We start from the raw sequence: 22,352 nt of genomic DNA on the forward strand, positions 1-22,352 counted from the left end.
CTAGAAAGTTTTCTCTAGGCTAAATGGTCCCAACTCCTACAATGGTGCTTACAGATGTCACACTTAAACCTTGTAAAGACATGCTGTCATTCTCCCCTGATCTACGTCAAGTCCCCCTACAAGGAGCCACGTATTTGTTCTTCCTGTGCACAGATAACACTTCCCATATTAGGCCAAATCAACACAGAGCCTTCCCTCCTACTGACAAGTTTCTGTCAATTTCCTATCCTTCTTTCCAATTCCCTCTTTCCCCAGAACCTGGAGACTTGGTTTTTCCAACAAGTTTCTGTCAACTTCCTATCCTTTTTTTCCAATTCCCTCTTTCCCCAGAACCTGGAAACTTGGTTTCTCCCAAGTTGACAGGGAGCTAATGTAAATGATAAATACTTAAGATACTACTACTATAAAATTCAGCATAACTTTTCAAAGGATGGATGGGGAATGATTTCAGAGTCTTAAAGAAATGGAACCAAAATGTCATAGAGCAGGTTTTTTAGATGTTCATGTAAAATGGTAGTGGGTTTCAATCAACGTTTCAACTTATGCTAAATCAAAATCCAAGAAGGGAAGTAAATGATGTTATTAGTCTCAACCATGTATTATAACAACCTGGGGACTTCCCTGGTGGCGCAGAGGTTAAGAATCTGCCTGCTAATGCAGGGGACACGGGTTCAAGCCCTGGTCTGGGAAGATCCCACATGCCGCGAAGCAACTAAGCCTGTGCGCCACAACTACTGAGCCTGCACTCTAGAGCCCGCGAGTCACAACTACTGAGCCCGCGTGCCTAGAGCCTGGGCTCCGCAACAAGAGAAGCCACCGCAATGAGAAGCCCATGCACCACAACAAAGAGTAGCCCCCACTTGCCGCAACTAGAGAAAGTCCGTGCGCAGCAACTAAGACACAACGCAGCCAAAAATAAATAATAAATAAACTTATTTTAAAAAACTTATAAATAAAATAAAATAACAATCTGGATTTGAGTCTTACTTTTCTTGACATATTTTAAAAATTATACTCAGCAGCAAATAAGTCACCTACATAGATTTTGAAAAACTGAATTGAGCTTAATTTACAGACCTATTATGAATCTGTACGATCCTAAATCCACGCTTTTCATTTCTAAGCTTTAAACATAAAGACCTTCAGTTTCCAAAGGACTCAGGTGAAAGGACTTCTCGCTAAGACAAAAGACACATTTCTCATGAGGCACAATATTCCTGTCTTGTTTGCTCTGTCACACTCAGAACGGAGGTGCTGTCCTGGAAACAAACTGTCTCACTGCCACCCTTCTCGCATCAATTTGTTACACGCGAGGGTCAAAATCCGTATTTCAAGGATAAAATAAGTTTGACCCAGGGTACAAACACACACATACATTTACATTTATATGTGACACATATATACATATATATACACACATGTGCACACGCTTATATAAACACACACACACACACACACACACACACACACACTCTCTGATCATCTACTATACACACTCCCCCCTTCACTCTTCCTCACTTTACTAGTGGTGGAGACAAAGTGTGGAGACAAAACAGCACACAGTTTTATGGTGGAGACAAAACAGCACACAGTTTTATGACCAATACTTTCATATCCTTCGGTTTTCTAAAGGCTCTCCTCTAGGCTGACCCTAACTTGAAGGATGTACTTTGCTACGAGGCGTGATGCCCTTATAGTATTTCTCCTGCCCTCTATTTCAGTTCCTAATGGGGCAGCCGGTTGGGCATCCTGACGGTACCTAAATGTTCTCTATTCCAGAGGTATTATATGCAAATGATAAACTCTTCAGTGGCACAAGCTCCAATATAATAAGAGAAGCACATTAGTTTCAAGGAATGGAATGGAATGGAACCTATAATATGTGAGTTCTGGTCCTGACTGGGCCACTGCCTAGCTGTGCTGAATCACCTCACCTCTCTATGTATGAGAGGGTTTGAACACCAAGCGTGGAAACAGACAGTGCATACAGTGTCACAGGGTCCCCACTCACTGATTATGGTGCTTGGTCCCACTGAGGCCGAACTCACACTCAGAATTCTCCTAAACCCAGTGGTTCAGGAGGTACAAGCACTCCACGATGGCTGGTTTGTACAACCATGTGAAATCCCGCAAGTGGCTGCCCACGTCTCAGCCAATTCTAACAGACAGTTTTCAAACTGCCCCCATGCTGTTGTTGTCCTTGGTCCTAGCTGCCTCGATTAAGCCAGAATAATAAGTGCTCCGGAATCCTTCTTTTTCATTTCCCCATATGGTCAAAATGCGGGTCAAGTGAAATGATAGATGACTGAGTCTACAGAGAAAATGAAGAGAGATGCTCAGAGCAGCCCAAGCAGGAGAAAAGGCTTTCCTGTTAGAGAAAGGCTTCTCATTGTTCCAGACCCTTATTTGCAAACTAACATTTCACACTACACTCTAGCACCTAGCTGGTTTTTGTTTTGTTTAACAAATATGTATATACACACACAGACCCAACATTCTGCTCATTTCCTGAACCTTCCGTGAATCAGCTTAACACTCCCCACTGTGCCAGATCATCTGCCACCTGGCTTACAGTCAAATCACTACTTAAGTCTAAGCTTTCAAATTCCAAAAGCAAAATTACCCAACCTTGTAATAATAAGAATGTCGCATATATATCCTAGAAAAGCATTAAAAGAATGAAAACGAAATTAATACCAGTCTGGATAATAGCATTTTCTTATTAAATAGTCCATTCAGACGTGCGTAAGGATTGAGCATGTTTTGCAATACGGGGTCAGAGTATGTACCGCCTGTCTTTCACCCCTTCCTCACCCCCCGCGGGCCTCACTAGTCAAGCACACATTTTTGCTCTGAACCTGGAAGCAGCCAGAAAACCTTTCAACACTGTTCTCCAGGAGATTCTCACCAACTGACCAGTGCTGACAGGCGACACAATACCTACTTGCCATCCTGCAATGAGGATGGGACTGAAGGTGAATAAGACTAATCCTTCTATCACCTTGATCCCTTTGACCCAAAACACCCTCCTTCCAAACTGTGAGGCACCAACTTATTGTTGTGAAGAAAATAAAGGTGGTCAGAAACCTTTGCTGCTGCTAGGATTCTGAAGATGATCTAAGCCTCCCTGCCTGTTCATCAGGTGAGAACACTGAGGCTAAGAGAGTGTAAGACTGTCCAACTTCAGTGACTTAGTAAGACTGACTAGGACTGAGTCCGAGTTGAACACCCTTTTCTATTGTATCACACTGTTGATGCCAGGGCTGGCCGTGAAGGTGAGGGAAGAGAAAGCTCCGTTTCTTCAGTTAACCTCCGCCTGTTCGATCTCTCAGACAGTGCAAGGAGCTTTGGTGTGCATCCTTTTATTTCCCCTCACCACCTGTCTCTCAAAAATAAATGTGCTTAGGATTTTGTGGCCAAACTGGTAGGAGTAGGAAGCGCTTGGACTTCATATTTGCTAATACGGCAAAATTACAAGCTCTCCTGAGACCTTTTTCTACACTCACACAAAGGTCCTCAAACCTTCAACTCTTTTCAACACACACACACACACACACACACACACACACACACACACACACACATATATACACATATATATATATACAACATTTTTATCCAATGATCTTAAAAACTGGAACTTAGCTATCTGAGTCTGGAAGAGCTTACAACAATTAACCTCTAAAAATGAGCATATTTGATATAGAAACTACTATGCAATGTTTCATGCTAATATTAAAAAAAATCAATACTGTAACTTTAAAATTTTCTATGCTGAAAAGAACACACACAAAGAACCTGCTGAAACCCGCAAATAAGAAAGATTTATTGTCTTATAGATCTTGATTTAGTCACTTTAAAACTTGGTCATGTTATTTCTATAACAGCCCTAAGCACGGAGAACCAGATGCTAATTTTACAACAGCACTCTGCAGTCTCAAAAGTGATTGCACTGACAGCATCGCGTCACAAAGAAAGGAATGGACAAAACAAGAAAAGAAGCTTTAAAATCGTTCAAAGGCTTAACCCAATATGAATTTAAAACACTGATCAAAAGATTAAGTTATTTCCTAATATGACCCATCATTGTCAGAAATAGGAAAACTGCAGCTCAAAATGATTTTTTTCATGTTTTAAGGTAATCTTTAAAAAGTGCACATTTTAAATATTTTTAGATATAATATGAGTAAAATAAAATGTGATGTTTTCATTTTAATTCTAGGAAAGCATTCTTCCATCCTCGTACAACGATTAGGTACACACACAAAAACAACCAGTTATTTAATCAAAAATGAGACCATTAACTAGTCTTATAAAATAATTTCACGTGCAATGAACTTCGACAATGCTGCTGAATTATATTTAGTCCGAGTCTCAAAACACATAAAATACACAATAAACTGGTAGACAGAATCATTCACAACTTAAATATAAACATGCCCAAGAAATACAGTTAACAAATTACAAGTTATAAAAATAGCAATCAAGAGATGCTAAATCAATTTATTGAATAAAATTTAAACATGCTTACAAAGAAAGAATCAAACCAGAAATCGTCGACCTACTTCTTTTCCCAGTAAACGTGGCTAACAAAGGAACTATACAAAGGCTGTAGGATCCCAGAACCAGCAGTGTCAATAAGGTAGCATCATAGTGCCTCTCTGAGCCAGTCGGTGGGGTGAGTGTAGAATTGATAAATATTTTCGAAGAAGTATCCGTTTCTGTACAACTGCGAAATCCTCCTGGTATAGTCATTTAAAAGGATCAAAGCAAGCTTAGGCAGGAAAAACTGCAGCCATGTTCACTCTCCTATCCCTCATGCTTGCTCTTAGTGAATTAGAATGGAGAAGGAAAAAAATCTGTAAGCTCCAAGGCACTACACAGAACAGATTAAACCAGCTAGCAAATCCAACTAAGAAAGAGACATTGATTTGAATGCTTCATCTGCGACAGAGACACAGCCCCTAGACAGGCTCTGTGGGTACACGGGAAGCCCCTTTGTTAAAAGACAAAAAGGAATGGACAAAAGCATTTGACACCCTCCTTAGGAGTGTCAGACACGGTCCTGAACGGGGCCACCGCAACATGGCCGTCGGCAGGGACGCTGGGCAGCGGGGCTCCACGGGACGTGCCTCCTGCCAGGGCCACGAGTGCCAGCGCTACACAACCCTCCAGCCCCCGAGAACACCTCGGTGCTTCCATCTTGGCAGAATGTTTTCAAAACTTCCCATTACAAACAGGGAGCACTGCAAGTGAAATGACCTTAAAAGAATACACGTGTGAATTACCTTTTCAAATCATCAAGAATCAACGGATACATGCAAACCCTTCTGATCTTATGCCACAACTTCAAAATTCAAATCATAAGCGGATAACTGTCCCGTTTAATTTCAAGTAACAAATTCCAGTGTTCCTAAAGGTCCACTATACAGCTACTGACTCTCATAGGAGACCGACTCCTGCTGCTAAATGCCCTCTCGGAAACGTGCTCATTAATTCGGTCATGAATTCAGTGCCTTACCCTCCACAAACACATTCTCAATTCTGTCACATGTTGGCTGAGTGCCCTTGGACCAGCGACAACCTCTCTGGGCCTCATCACCTCGCATATAGAAAAAGGGTAACAGAAGTTATTTGAGAGGAAACGAAAGAAAGAATGGATGGTAACCCTACACACTGCTCCACACCCAGAAGGTTCATAACCATGACTACACTTTGCCCCTGTCCCCTCACCGGAAAGAAGAAACAGACCCTCCCCTTAAAGCAGAGAGAACTTCCCTCTTCCCCACCACTCCCTTATATCTTGTTTTATCTGATATTCTAGTTATCCACGTAAATATCTTCTTTCTCAACTACCTTTGAGAATAGGGACCATTTCTTTGATATCTCATATCCTTCACAGCACCTACAGTGGTGCCTGTACACAGCAGGCACTCCAAAATTGCTCAAATTAGTTAACCCATAAATTCTGTGAAAGAAATTAAAAAGGAAATGAGCAAATAAACACTAAGGCCAAATACATCTTTTGAACGAAAGGGATAACTCAATTCACTCATTTTATACACAGCAAACTGAATTCATACTAACTGAAAACCCCCAAAATATATTCTGTTTAAATTACTTAAAACTAGGCTTGAAGTTATAATATACTACTCTTAATACACTGAATCTAGCATCCAAAGTTTAAGATTAGAAAAAACACATCTACAAAATATAGCCACTTACAAAATAAATGAAACCGAAGTTATCTTTTTTTCTGATTTCCAGTTGGGTTCCAATAGCCTCTAGATTGCTTTCTTTCCTTAAACAAGCCAAAAAAACCCCACCCTCTTCAAATTATACACTTTAGAATCCTTCATGCAAAACAATACCAGGTGCCTTCAACAGATAAATATTTCTGTGTTTCATAGCACATTCATCAAAAGAGAATGTCGTTGAAAGAATTTGTTTTTCCTGCTAAGCTTTTAGAGCAATTCCAAGGGAGAAGCAAGATGCATATTTTCCCCTAAATCACAGAACCAAAAATTCTGATAATTTGTAGCGCATAAGATTTCTCTTACAACTACAGTTTCAACAAGCCCCAAAGTCTGAAATAAGACGGACTTACAGTTATTGCTGTAAGTGCTCAGATCAGTGTGGGTGCTGGCAACAGAGGAGGTGCTTCCCGTCCTCCGCAGCGCAGAACTTTTCAGAGATGCTTTGGATTTAGGAAGTGGTCTAGGCGAATTCACCCAAGACGGCTGTGCAGTTTTCAAGGATGCAGGTTTTCCTTGGGGGTTAAAAAAAAAAAAAAAAAAAAAATGTTTCCACTGCTATTCACTCCAAAAGCTTTAAGCTTGTAAACCTGAACTCCTACATGAACAAGTGAGTCAAAACGTAAAATGAATATTCAGAATCCCGCAGGAGGGGTCCCTGTAATCCTGAAGTAGTTAACTCACGTCTTCTGTGACACAGAGACCAGAAGAGCCATTGGAGACAGAAGCTTTTAGCAAAGTTGAAATCAAGGAATAAACAAACTGACATGACTTCCCCCCATATCATTGATTAAAAAGTAAACACATTAGTGCATTCACACACTAAGCTACCATATAAAACATAGGTGAAAATTAAAAAACCACCAAAACAGGAAGGAAGAAAAAGTCAACTTGAGAAAAACAATTTTAAAATGCCTAATGCCTAACAGCAGGTGGTGCTATATTATTAGCATCTTTTTCTTACCTTTTCATCTTTACTCTTTATTTGCCAAACTTAAAGGGTCCTCACTCTAACTCTTGCTTGCAGCAAAAGTGTTGCCACTTAACAGCAAAATATGTATGGACGCTTCCCCTTCCCTGGCATCTTTGAAACCACACCATTCTGACGCTCGCGCCTGAACATGGGCATTTCGCAGGTCCACGCCTTTGCTCCTACTTTCTTCATATCCATCTCTCCAGGACAGTCTATTTTATCGACTTTACTCTAACCATTGCCTTATATGGATGAATCCCAAATTCTCATCTGCAGCTCTGTCTTCCTGAATCCCAATGCCACTCACATTTTCAATTTCTTGTTGAACCTTTCCAACTCGGACAATTAGACAACCTCCTACCTACTTATGCTAACCATAATTAAATTTTCCTTTTTCCCAGCCCCAAAACATTGGAATCATCTTTCTTCCCCCATCAGAGTCTCATTTAATCTAACGTTAAGTTTCTCAATGCTACCCGGATCATATCACTGAAGAATATCAAGAGTTGAAAAGGACCTTACCTGCAAATGACAGTGTCACATATTACTAATGGCACCCTAAGGGAGTAAAGTAGGTTTTCCAAAAAGTAATGCTCACTTCTTTGTCCCAGTTATTTCACTTATAAAAATCTCATCTTAATAGAGAAAAAGAGCTGAAGTGCCTTAGGCCTGGCATCTGAAGTTCTCCTGTCTGCAGCCTCACCCTGTACTGAATCTTGTACAACAGGGTGAGCCCTGCTCCAATCACCCATTTTCTCTTTTTCTCCCTGACACCAGGATGTGCTATTCCAATTCACAAGGCACATCATTTCTTTCCTTTCCTTTCTTTTTTTAAAAATATTTATTTATTTAATTAATTTACTTTTGGCTGCGTTGGGTCTTGGTTGCTACGCGCGGGCTTTCTCTAGTTGTGGTGAGCAGGGGCTACTCTTCGTTGCGGTGCGCGGGCTTCTCATTGCGGTGGCATCTCTTGTTGCGAAGCATGGGCTCTAGGCTCCCGGGTTCAGCAGTTGTGGCACGTGGGCTCAGCAGTTGTGGCTCACGGGCTCTAGAACACAGGCTCAGTCGTTGTGGTGCATGGGCTTAGTTGCTCCGTGGCATGTGGGATCTTCCCGGACCAGGACTCAAACCCGTGTCCCCTGCATTGGCAGGCGGATTCCTAACCACTGCGCCACCAGGGAAGCCCACATCATTTCTTTTCAAAGAGGTGTTCCTCCCCTCAATTCAAATGCTACAAATCCTTATTTACTCTCTTACATGTTGCCTGAATAACTGTATTAGACCCCAAAGTTCTTTCCTTCGATCCTTTCCAGCTCCATAGTGTTGATCTCCTGAATGTGAAAACTAAGGTCATGACCCAATCTATAATCTGTGATTCCCCATTATCTGCAGGATGACATTATTTTTAAGCCTCTTAATTAATATTTAATTTTAAAGACATAAAAGGCAGTCCTAGGGTTGGTTGATTCCTACCCAATTCTTCTCCCTTATGCTTCGCCATGCCCCTACCTCTCTATGCGTACACACACACACACACCCCTTCTTTTTATTTTTCCAGGATGTTTTACTCTATTCTTCTGCTCTGCCCAACCCTGTGAATGCAATGGCCTTCTTTCCCTCCAGTCCTCGAACTCTGCCCAGTGAATACAAAGTGAGTTGATGATTCTCTTTTAAATACTTGCTGCGTCACCCCAGGTTTACTGAATCACAGTCTCCCTTTTAACAAGATCACCTGGTAATTTAAATACACATTAAGTCTGAGAAGTACAGCTGAGAATCCCAACCTCTTTGTAAAGCCTTTCCTTCCAGGACATTCCCTGCTGAGTGCCATGGACCACACCTTCTTTTATGCTCAGACCCATACTTCCTTCTGTCATGGCATCTGTTTCAATACGCCTCTCAGACTAGTCTCTACAGCCCCTGAGAACAGGAAAAGAACCTGATTCAATTCCGTCCCTGAGGACCCAGCAAAGTGTCTAGCGTGGTGTAAGACTTAATGTTTGCTGAATGAATTAATTTTTCTTTTGAGGCCAAAAGTAGGATGGGGGATATAAGAAGAGGTTGGAAAAGGGTATAGACTGTCAGCTCTCAGATGCATAAGGTCTGAGGATAATGTAAGACACGGTAACTAGAGGTGATACACAGCGTTATCACTGTATTGAAATTTGCTATAAGAGTAAAACTTAAATGTTCTTACATACACACGATAAATATGTGAGGTGATAACGTGTTTATTAACTAGATGGTGTAAATCCTTTCACAATGTATATGTAAATAAATCAAATATCTTACAATTGTCAATTATACCTCAATGAAATCAAAAAATATACACAGAATTATAATAACAGTAATAGAGCTATTTAAAAAAATTTTAAAGGCCAAGAGTGAAGGACAAATTCTGATAATGTTTTCCCTCATCATCTACATTGAAGCATTCAACACTTAACCAATTTTTACAAGCTTATTTGTCCTTTGTTAATAGACTCTTCAGTCTATCAATTAAAGGGAGACATTGTTCTTTACATTCCTTGTAATAATTAGCAAATAACCAATATTCAAGTAGCCATTTGATTTTTTAATTTATATTTGGCCACTGGTTTTACCTGCTCTTGGAGGGATAAACAGATTTTTAGAATTTAAATTTACCAAATTGCTGCTCCTTTGGCAAAAACATTCTGATGAGTCATCATTATTGGAAACAATAAGCAAGGCTGGGTAAGGGACGGATGAAAATTTCTGTGTCAGAGCCACAAGGCAGCCAAGGCTCAGTACGTTTGGAAAATTAACTTTTTTTCAGAAAGGGATATCTCATGGCTTTGTTTCTGAAAGCACTGTAGGTTTACAGACATTTCTCAGTGTGCCTCAGAATTACTACACACCTGTACCCTCTCTGATTCCAACACGCAGCCTGGCACTTACCCCAAGCCCAATTATCATTCCCCTGAACTGGCCCCTCCCATTTTCACAAGTCTCACTGTCACCCCAATCCAGCCCCACCCCTTCCATCTAATGGCAATTTGTGTCCCAGCCAAAGTCCTCCCTGTTCTTCCATCACTCTTGACGAGCGGTCACTGAGGACACAGAATGATGCCTACTTCACTGAAGGATTGCTCCTTTGAAACGGAGACGAATCCTAACAGTGCATTACTATCCCCATCCCCAGTTTACAGATGAGCAACCTACTTAAGTGGTTAACGGCTTACTTAGGTCGCACACCTATAACCAGTGACAGAAGGGCCTAGAATGCAGGTAACTTACCACCTGCCCACTGTTCCCTCGACTGTGCCATGGACAGACGTGCCAGGCTTGGGGGCCAGCCTGAACCCCTCTTGCTAGGAAGGTGCTCCTGTAGTGAATGCTAAAACTGTGGGACCACAACAAATGTACTTAGCTGCTTCCCCAACAGTCCTAATATTTAACTTAGTAGCAGAGTTGACCTAAGGTACCTGTGACTGGACTTTATATAAAGAAGCAGTAAAACATACACATCATAAGCAGTATTAAAAGTAAGACATTGCAACCCTGGGCTGAGCACCTCTGAGAAACCTAAACACAGCATTCTTCAACAATGAAATCAATACAGGACTGCTCTTACAAGTTCTGAAGAGATGACATTTACCAGTTTACTTCACACCGCGTAACTTATCCCAGATGTGAATCATAACCGTTTAAGGTCTACCTGCAGAGACAGTATTGACCTTAGTGGTTTATTTTAAGCTCATGCTGTTAGCATCACCCTACATATAGACAACACATTTGTTCTGATTCTATAATTATAACCATCTTTTGTCTAGGGAAAAATCTGGCAAGAATAACATCTTCACTTTGCCTTATATAGTAACACAGAGATTCCACTGGATTTGAAGCATACCTTCACCCAACAATTTACTCGGAAAACCACCTTGGAAAATCCGATTAAATGCACTGTTATTCAACAACAAAAAATCATTAAGGAACACCTTACAAAACTGAAAATCCATAAGAAAGATAAAGTGAAAAAAAAAAAGGACAATGTTAATATTACCCTATCTCTTTAAGTTTATACTTATCTATATATTGAAAAATTCCAGAAGGATATAGCAAATTTTTTATGGGCCCCTTATAGGATAGAGCACAGTGGGACATGGGGGAAAAGAGAAGGAAAGGGACAGAAAGGGGGAATTTTCCCTTCTTACTTTATATACTTACATATCACTCCATGTGAATTTTTTTTTAACGATAAGCCTATTTTTTATAATAAAAACTAAAAAATATTATTAAAGTCAATGTGGTCAAACATTTAATCAGATAAAAGATACTCAAGACAAAACAGATTAAAAAACTAAAAACAGATAAACTGGATCAATAATTAAAGTAAGTAGATTCTAATATTCTTATTCCTATGCATCTGTAAGCATTAGGTATTCTTTAATGATTTTAATTTTACTAAGAAAAAGAAAAAAGAAGTCAATGCCTTAAATTGATACTTTTATATGGCCATGATGAAAAGTCACTTTACTGCTGGAAAATTCTTCACGATACCATAATGGTGTGTCTCCTTGGACTGGAAATTAAAGCCAAAGAATGAACTCCTAAATGGCGCCTCCTTTGTTCTGACACTTACATTAAATGACGCATTCTCCAGGAGAAAGCTCCCAGAGCCCTCCTGGGAATGGAGTGTAAGAACTTTAGACCCTAATTGTTGGGGGAGGGGTGTGGTGGGAGGATGGAGAGGGAGGGGCACTGCAGCTTCCTGAGCACTTGCATCAGAACTTGATCACGTGGCAGCACTATGAAGAGCTGACCAAAGGGAAGAGTTTTAAATCAGGAGAACAGGACTTCCCTGGTGGTGCAGTGGTTAAGAATCCACCTGCCAATGCAGGGGACATGGGTTCAGTCCCTAGTCTGAGAAGATCCCATGTGCCATGGAGCAACTAAGCCCGTGCGCCACAACTACTGAGCCTGAGCTCCAGAGTCTGTGAGCCCCAACTACTGAGCTCACGTGCCACAACTACTACAAGCCCACGAACCTAGAGCCCATGCTCTGCAACAGAACACACAGCAATGAGAAGCCCGCGCACCACAATGAAGAGTAGCCCTGCTCGCCGCAACTAAAGAAAGCCCACACGCAGCAATGAGGACCCAACGCAAAGATAGATGAATAAAATAAATAAATTTATTAAAAAAAAAATCAGGGGAACACTTAGGAGGCTAGTGCACCTGCCAGGGCTAGAGGCGATGGGGCTTTTAACTGGACAATGAAAAGGAGATTACTGAGGTCAGTCTGAATAAATAAGCTACATATTAATATATTCAATTTAAAATATAAATTATTATATAAAATGTAACAAATATTCTTAAGAAGGCAAGTGCCATTAACTACTAGAGCCAGGAAGAGAAAATGCCAAATAAAAAACATAGATAGTTAAAATACAAAAAATAAGAATACGTTTAAAGCTATTGTGTTGGCCAAAAGGTTTCATTCAGTTTTTTCCATAAGATGGCTCTAGTATCACTTAGTTGTCTTTAACTTCATTCAAGACTACTTCGTTAGCTTGTATGTGACAACTGTCACATCAGCATGCATTTTTAAAAAATCAAAATTGGTAAATTTTTGTGTAGCCATTTTAATATTGAAGATGGAAGAAAAAAGCAACATTTTCAGCATATTATGCTTTATTATTTCAACAAAGGTAAAAATGCAACCAAAACACAGAAATAAGATTTGTGCAGTGTATGGAGAAGGCGCTGTGACTGACTGAATGTGTCAAAAGTGGTTTTCAAAGTTTCGTGCTGGAGATTTCTCGCTGGACAATGCTCTACGGTCAGGTAGGCCAGTTGAAGTTGATAGGGATCAAATCAAGACGTTAATTGAGAACAATCAACATTATACCATGCGGGAGATAGCCAACATACTCAAAATATCCAAATCAAGTGTTGAAAATCATTTGTACCAGCTTGGTTATATTAATTGCTTTGATGTTTGGGTTCCACATAAGTTAAGCGAAAAAAGATTTCTTGACTATATTTCTGCAGGTGAGTCTCTACTTAAACATAACAAAAATGTTCCGTTTTTAAAACAAATTGTGGGGCCTCCCTGGTGGCACAGTGGTTAAGAATCCACCTGCCAAGGCAGGGGACACGGGCTCAATCCCTGGTCTGGGAAGATCCCACATGCTGCAGAACAACTAAGCCCGTGTGCCACAACTACTGAGCCTGTGCTCTAGAGCCCACGAGCCACAACTACTGAGCCCGTGAGCCACAACTACTGAAACCCACGTGCCTAGAGCCCGGGATCCACAACAAGAGAAGCCACTGCGATGAGAAGCCCGCGCACCGCAACGAAGAGTAGCCCCTGCTCGCTGCAACTAGAGAAAGCTGGTGCACAGCAACGAAGACCCAATGCAGCCAAAAATAAATAAATAAATAAATTTTAAAAATAACTAAATAAATTTATTTTAAAAATAAATAAAACAAATTGTGACAAGTGATGAAAAGTGGTTACTGTGCAATAATGTGGAACGGAAGAGATCGTGGAGCAAGTGAAATAAACCACCACCAACCACACCAAAGGCCGGTCTTCATCCAAAGAAGGTGATATTGTGTATACGGTGGGATTGGAAGAGAGTCCTCTATTATGAGCTCCTTCTGAAAACCAAATGATTAATTCCAACAAGTACTGCTCCCAGTTAGACCAACTGAAAGCAGCACTCGACAAAAAGCATCCAGAATTAGTCAACAGAAAACGCATAATCTTCCATCAGGATAACGCAAGACTGCATGTTTCTTTGATGACCAGGCAAAAACTGTTACAACTTGGAAAGTTCCGATTCATTTGCTGTATTCATCAGACATTGCATCTTCGGATTTCCATCTATTTAGGTCTTTACAAAATTCTCTTAATGGAAAAAATTTCAATTCCCTGGAAGACCATAAAAGGCACCTGGGACAGTTCTTTGCCCAAAAAGATAAAAAAGTCTGGGGAAGATGGAATTATGAAGTTGCCTGAAAAATGGCAGAAGGTAGTGGAACAAAAGGGTGAATACATCGTTCAATAAAGTTCTTGGTGAAAACGAAAAATGTGTCTTTTATTTTTACTTAAAAACCAAAAAGGGACTTTTTGGCCAACCCAATATAATTATAACTCTTTAAATACAACTATATAGAGGAAGTGACCTTTGGAGTAAGTATCTATGGTAACTATGAATTATCATTATGAAACAAAAGTAAAGCTACCCCAAGGGATAAAAAAAATCAACAATAAGTTACGGGAGAGATAAATCCTACACATGTGAAACTGTGGCTGCAGGTTCACTCTCAACCTGGAAGGACCAAATTCTCTCGTTAGCACTAATGTAGATGTTTAAAAATTTTGCTTCAACGGTAGAGTACTGTTGTCTAAAAATTATTTAAGCAGACCTGATAAGCTGCTTACAAAATAAATACTGTGCAACAATCGACAGCTTTCTGATGGACCAGGAAAAAAAAGGAAAAAGACCCTTTGCTTTAGCAACAAAAAGTAGTTGCACACACAGATATGCACACACACACTATTTCTATGAATAAATGTATCAAATAGTGTTAGTATGATGATAAATTACAAAAATGGGGGCATAAAAGATTTGAATAAGTGGGACCTACATGTTCATTCTTCCCTGAATTAACATATTAATTGATTACTATTCCTATCTAAATCATATGTGATTATTTTTAAAGGGGAAATTGGGAGAGTTTTTTTAAAAAACAATTTAAACTAGTCTAGAATAAGTAAGAAGAGTCAAAAAATTTTAGAACATAAAAATGAGGATTATAACTCAACACCAAGAGCAACAACAAAAAATGATTTAAAAATAGGCAAAGGGGCTTCCCTGGCAGTCGAGTGGTTAAGATTTCGCCTTCCAATGCAGGGAGTGCGGGTTCGATCCCTGGTCAGGGAGCTAAGATCCCACATGCCTCAGGGCCAAAAAGCCAAAACATAAAACAGAAGCAATATTTTAACAAATTCAATAAAGACTTAAAAAAAAAAAAATGGGCACAGGACCTGAATAGAACTTTCCCCAAAGAAGATATACAATGGCCAAGAAGCACATGAAAAATTGCTCCACATCATTAGTCATTAGGGAAATGCGAATCAAAATCACAATAAGATACCACTTCACATCTATTAGGATGGCTATTATAAAAACAAGACAGAAAAGAATTAAGTGTCAGCAAGACGTGATGAAATCAGAACACTGTGCCTTGGTGCAAGAATAGTAAAATGGTGTAGCTGCTGTGGAAAATGGTATGCTGGGTTCCTCAAAAAATTAAAAATAGGGCTTCCCTGGTGGCGCAGTGGTTGAGAGTCCGCCTGCCGATGCAGGGGACACGAGTTTGTGCCCCGGTCCGGGAAGATCCCACATGCCGCAGAGCGGCTGGGCCCGTGAGCTATGGCCGCTGAGCCTGCGCGTCCGGAGCCTGTGCTCCACAACGTGAGAGGCCACAGCAGTGAGAGGCCCACGTACCGCAAAAAAAAAAAAAAAAAAAAAAAAAATTAAAAATAGAACTACCTTATGATCCAGCAATTCAACTTCTGGGTATTCACCCAAAAAAAATGAAAGCAGGATCTTCAAGAGATATCTGAATACCAGGTTCACAGCATCATTATTTATAATAGCCAAAGGGTGGAAGCAACTGAAGTGCCCATCAGTAGATGCCTGGATAAACAAAACGTGGCATATACATACCATGAAATATTTATTCAGCCTTTAAAAAAGAAGGAATTCTGACACAGGCTACAATATAGATGGACCTAAAGACATTATGCTAAGTGTAGTAAGCCGGTCACAAAAGGACAAATATTGTACGACTCCTCTTATATAGGTTACCTACAGTGGTCAAATTCATAGAAAGAGAAGAATAGAATGGTGGTTGCCAGGAGTTGAGGGAAGGGGGCAGTAAGGAGTCAGTGTTCAGTGGACAGTTTCAGGTGGAGAAGATGAAAAGTTCTGGATACGGGATGCTGGTATGGGCTGTACAACAATGGGAGTGGACTTCATACCACTGAACTGTACGGTTAAGTTGTGAAAAGGGTACATTTTATGTAATATATATTTTACTACAATTTTTTAAAGTTTAAAAAGTTAGGAGTTTGTGCTACTAGTTATTATAGTACATTATAAAATAGTAAAACAGTCTATTAATGGTAAAACATTATACTGACAGATTAATAAACTGGTATATCAATCTCAGAAATACAAAAATTCAGAATAAGATAGTGGAGATATTTCCCATCAGTGAAGACATTTATTTGTGATAAGATATTTGAATATTCTACAAAATTAAAATGTGAGAAGCAGCATGGTGTAGCGGTTAAAAGTCAACAATCTAGAGCCAGACTGCCTAGGTTTAAACCCAGCCCTCCCAACACACAGGCTGGGGGCAGCCTTCTTTTTTTTTTGAAAGGATTCTATTCTTTTTTTTTTTTTTAACATCTTTATTGGAGTATAATTGCTTTACAGTGGTGTGTTAGTTTCTGCTTTCTAACAAAGTGAATCAGCTATACATATACATATATCCCCATATCTCCTCCCTCTTGTGTCTCCCTCCCTCCCACCCTCCCTATCCCACCCCTCTAGGTGGTCACAAAGCACCGAGCTGATCTCCCTGTGCTATGTGGCTGCTTCCCACTAGATACCTATTTTACGTTTGGTAGTGTATATATGTCCATGCCCCTCTCTCACTTCATCCCAGCTTCCCCTTCTCCCTCCCTGTATCTTCAAGTCCATTCTCTACATCCGCATCTTTATTCCCGTCCTGCCCCTAGGTTCTTCATGACCTTTTTTTTTTTGTCCTCATATGTAAGAATGGGGGTGATTATAGTGGTACTTACGTCATAGGTGCGTGTGAGAGTTAAATGAGTGTATTTTTAAATGCTTAGAACAGCACCTGGCACATAGTAAGTGACATATAAATATTAGCTACTAGCTCTCATCTACACCAAGAAGATATTAAAATTGGATTAAAAAGGAAACCAAAAGCATACAAATTAAGATAATTAAATACAGATCAATCTTCTCTTTTAGTAGAGGTTTTGGGAAGCATAAAAATATAGGAAAACTTAAAAGATGTATATGACTATAAAAATGGAAAAATCTTTAAATCACTGTATACAAAATAAAAAGTCATACAGTAAAACACAGGACAAAGGACAACAGATATCATATCAATAATGAAGAATCACAGACCCCAACAGTGTAAGTAAGCAAAAGCTCTAAACAAGAATAAATTAAAACAGTCAATACAGTTTCTTTTCAATTTAACCTTATCGTGGCTCACTTCTTTCCTGGCTCCCCGACTGTCACTCCTAATCTCCATTTCCTTTGCTCACATCCTATAGGAGGGTTTAAAAAGCCAAATACTTGCAGTCCTAACCTTTCTTCAAATTAGGGGTGTGATCCGGTTTGTGCCAATAAGACTTAAAGATAAGAGTGCCAGAGGGCAAGGTGCTGGGTAAGACTTGCCCTCCCTGATAAAGTTAGGCAGGCACGTCAGGAGAAAGGTCCTTCGCTCCCAGCCTTTGCGCATAGCAGCAGGGGGACTTAGCGCTTGGAACTCTTAGCGACCATACTTTAAACTGAAAAGTCACAGACAAAAGCAGGACGAGTGCTGAGGCAGGACGAGTGGAAGGACAGAAAGATGACATTATTTTTTTTGTTTTGTTTTGTTTTTTTTGCGGTACGCGGGCCTCTCACTGTTGTGGCCTCTCGCGTTGCGCAGCACAGGCTCCGGACGCGCAGGCTCAGCGGCCATGGCTCACGGGCCCAGCCGCTCCGCGGCATGTGGGATCTTCCCGGACCGGGGCACGAACCCGTGTCCCCTGCATCGGCAGGCGGACCCTCAACCACTGCGCCACCAGGGAAGCCCCAAGATGACATTATTGAACCACCAACCCAGGAACTGCCCACCTCTAGCTTCCTGTTAAGTAAACGCACAGCCTTCTGGTTTAAAACGATCTGTGTCGTACACATGCTCCTGTCCACAGCATTCGGTGCAGTTGACTCGGCCTCTCTCCTTAAAAGGCTTTCTTTACTTGGCCTCCAGGACACCACTCTCCACTGACTTCCCTCCTACCTTCCCGGCTGTTCCTTCTTGGTCTCCTTTGTGATTCCTCCTCCACTCTCTAGCCCTTTAGAGCTGAAGAGGACCCCAGAGGTACTTCAGAGACTCCATGCAATTCCCCAAAGGTGCCCCTGACCTGTTCTCTTTCTGTACTTCCTCTCTGGGCAATCTCATCCAGTCGAGTGGCTTTACATACCAGCTAACTGTTGATGAATCCCACACTGATCTCCCTCGACCAGACTTCTCCTGTGCACTCTAGACTTGTAAATCCAACTTTCTACTCTACACCTTCACGTATGTACCTATTATTTTTCTCAACGTGACGTCGGTACAACTGAGATCCCGACACCCACCTCCCAACATCCGTGTCTCCATCATCCTTCCCCATCTCAGTTCACGGCAGCAGCATCCTGCCACGGCTCACACCGAAGTGTTGAGGGTTATCTCTGATTCCTCTCTTTTACTCTCAACCCTCATTCCAACAGCAAATCCTGTTGTCTTTATTTTCAACACGTATATCTAAACCTGGCCCCCTCTCATCCCCCCACCCAGCCCTTCCACAACCCTACGGAGCCAGAGCCTCCTGCCATGATTATAGCCTTGCTTCCTCATGGATGTTTCTGCTGAGTCTCTCACTCCCACGCAGTGTATTCTCTACACAGCTGTAACAATGATTCTGTTAAAATTAAAGTCACTTTGGTTAAGAGCCGAAGTCCTTATGATTTTCAAGACTATACATGATCTGGCTCTCCACTACCTGTCACACCTCATCTCCTATTTCACTTTTCCTTACTTCATCCCTTGCTACTCCTAAGAGCTGTCAGTTAAGCTCCACCTCAGGGGCTTTCCACTGGCTCTTTCCTCTGACTGGTGTGATTTTTCTTCCAGATGTTCACACAGCTGGCTCCCTGCAGGCCTTTACTCAAAAGCTACCTCTCTCTCTCTCTTTCCCGTGCCCATACACCTCAACATTTCACACCCCCCATTCTGCATTAGTAGTTTTTCTCTCTTTAGTACTGTACGCTGTCAAACATCCTTTATACCTTATGTACTTATGAATATCCTGTTTCTCCCAGCAGAATGTAACTTCACAGAGGGCACGTTTTCATCTTGCGTTCACTTCTGTACCTCAGCACTGTGACCCTTGTATCTACATTTATCCAACAGGTATTTGAGTGCCAAGCATATTCCAATTAAAATAAGATACCATTTTGCACTTTCCTAAACAGTGAATATTTGGCAAGGGTGTTAGAAATGTCAACGCAGGGAATATAGCCAATATTTTATAAAAAACTATAAATGGAGTATAACCTTTAAAAACTGTGAATCATTATATTATATACCTGTAACTTATATAATACTGTACAGCAACTATACTTCAATAAAAAAAAGAAATTAAAAAAATACACATTGGCTAGGGTGTTGGGAAACATGCTTATATACTCGGAGTGGGAGCACAGACTTGCACGCTATTTTTGAAGAGCAACTTGGCAACGTGTATCAAAAGTCTTAAAAATGCTCACACCCTCTGATTCCACCTAAAGGAATGTACCTCAGTAATTTACCTGAACAGCGTTAAGTACTGATATACAAAGTTCTTCAGTGTAGAGTTGTTTAACATACTGAAAAACACTGGAAACAACCTAATGTTCAAAGAAGTCTGAAGAAATAAATCACAGCACATTGAGATGATGACTACAGTCCTTTTAAACCATAATTTTAAAGAATATTTAAAATTTTAAGAATCTAGGAAAATAGGCACCACACCTTTTAAAATGAAAAAGAAAATTAAATCAACTAAGGAAGTGCCTACTGACTGTTATGCATGGGGTTTTTAAACAGTAGGAACTGTTTGTCCCCATTAGAAATACGTAAGCATATGTGCATGAGAATATGTAAAAAGAAAAGGCATTGAATAGCTATAAATTGTGAAGTTAGAGACTATTGGGCATTGATGAGATTAAGGATGTTCTCTCCCCGCCCACCCCTTCCCACTTCTAAAGTGCTATACTTTTTAAATAGCCTGCTGGGAAGGGGACATTGGAAACCTGATGTGACATTCAAATTAACTGGTTAAATTCAAGATAAGAGAGGGGCAGAGTAAGGTTCACCTTGCTTGGGACAATGCCTCCCACATTCCTTTCTCGACACAGACAGACCTGGGCTCTGTCGGAACCTCTTCTTTTTGCCGAATGCCTGCACACCAGTGCATCACATCCTAATTGCCCACCTGCCCTCCTCCGTATGTCCATACATTCTGTACTGACTGTCCTCAATCTTTATATTCCATACTCTGAACCCCAACTGTGCCTTCATTTCTACTTCCTAGTGTACCAGCCACGTCCTGAAAAACAACCCAATCCATATGTATTCTTCTTACTTTTAATTCTGGGGTTTCAGTGTCAAAAATTAAACAGCAGAGAGCATCAATACTAAACCAAGACTGGCCCTTCTGTAATATAAAGGTATACCTCTATTATATTACAGAATTACCTATATTATTATTCCAAGGAAGAATTTCAACAAAATTTGATATTTGTAATCTTACCCTCTTCTGAAATCCTACAGCTCTTTTTTTATAGTACTATAAGGACAGATGTGCTGAGGGATGAACTTGCCATTGCCCCATCTTGGCTGGTACCTTGAGGCCACGAATCATGTCTTACTTATCCCACGATTCCTCAGGCTCTGGAGTATGGCTTGCACAGTTTACACTTTCAGTCTGCCAAGGAAACAAATTACCTTCCAAAATGCAGAATTTCAGTAGTATGTATTCACATTTATATATTGCAAAATGTGACTTTAGTCACATTCTTGAGTTAGCTAAGGCAATATTGTATCAGTAGGGTACAAGAAACTGTACTCTGCATAACCATCACCATTTGCTTAGATTCGAGAGTAAACTCAAAAGATAAAGTCATAGCAGTACAGGTGAGTCACAAGAGAAACACAGCAAGTCTCTCTTAAGAGGGCAGTAATTTGACAGAGAAAAAAGAACATCCCACAAAACAAGGTTCTCATGATGACTCGAATTACACAGAAGCATAGTGTTCATGGTGATACTGTCAGTACCTGTTTCTGCAAGTATGTTCACAAGGTGTCTGCTGCTTCAGGTAGAGATTAAACAAAAATAACTTCCTGAGTCACGGGCCTGGGAACATGTGTCCCGCAACTAAGGGTGCAGTAAGTCAAAGGCTTAGACAGGTTGCATCCTTTCCCAGGTACCACGAAGATAAGCAAGGTTCTTCACATGTTCACCGGCAAATGTACTGACCTGGTCGTGAGTGAGCTCACCTGGCACTCACACTGAAAACTCCTAATATGAACCGAGGTGGGCACCTGGGGAGCCTCCTGTCTCATTAGAAGCCAAGGTTCATGAGCGGAGCTACTTTGAACGACGAGGTCATTGTGACTCAAAACTGAACCCTGTCTTCAGTTTATTTCCCTTTCTAGGGCTACAAAAATAAATCAATAAAATCTGCACGAACTCCCCTGAAAGAAATCACCTAACCTCATAAAAATGAGCCAGAAAATCTGAAGGAGGAAGCTGTCCATTCTCCACAGGTGCTAGTCTGAATCTGCACTCTTAACTCCCTCTATTTAATCTCCAAATGGATTTATATCTACACCCTCTGCACCCCCGTCTCTATTTCAAAGACTACCTTGCCTGTGCCCTGGACACACCTGGATGCTGCCATCGCCTGGCTGTCCCTCATCCCCGTCCTTCATCTCTTTACCAGCTCTTTTCCCACAGGCTTCCTCACCCTCCACATGTTTTTACAGTCTTAAGCCTCAAACATGCACACACGCCTTTGAGGTGCTTTCTCAAGTCTTCAGTCTCTTCAAGTTCAACATGCCCCAAACTAACCCATCATTCTCTTTCTGACAATTTCTTCTTGCTGCTCTAGTCCCTGTTTCACCCCATGGCCACCCAGACAAGAAAGCTGAGGAGACACTTGGGACTCTTCACCACCAGCGAAGCTGACCGGACCCCTGTCCTCCAAAACATTTTTAATATTTTCACTCTGCTTTCTTTTTTTCTTTTT

At 40.8% G+C, this 22,352-nt stretch overlaps 1 protein-coding gene across 7 annotated transcripts in view; it reads right to left on the reverse strand.

The window, feature by feature from the left end:
- The window catches only part of MTUS1 (microtubule associated scaffold protein 1), a 158,909-nt gene that overhangs the window by 69,324 nt on the left and 67,233 nt on the right, over positions 1-22,352 (reverse strand). For 5 of the 7 annotated variants that reach the window (XM_067721569.1, XM_067721565.1, XM_067721568.1 and 2 more), the window contains one exon: positions 6,608-6,769. The exons of 1 other annotated variant lie outside the window; for it this stretch is intronic. In XM_067721569.1, coding sequence (XP_067577670.1) covers positions 6,608-6,769 — 162 coding nt within the window. Of the gene's footprint in view, positions 1-4,565; positions 5,084-6,607; positions 6,770-22,352 lie in introns of those variants that run through there. One more of the 7 variants, XM_067721571.1, reaches the window with a different exon arrangement.

The sequence above is a fragment of the Pseudorca crassidens genome, chromosome 21 (assembly GCF_039906515.1).
Source record: "Pseudorca crassidens isolate mPseCra1 chromosome 21, mPseCra1.hap1, whole genome shotgun sequence".
NCBI classification, from domain to species: Eukaryota; Metazoa; Chordata; class Mammalia; order Artiodactyla; family Delphinidae; genus Pseudorca; species Pseudorca crassidens.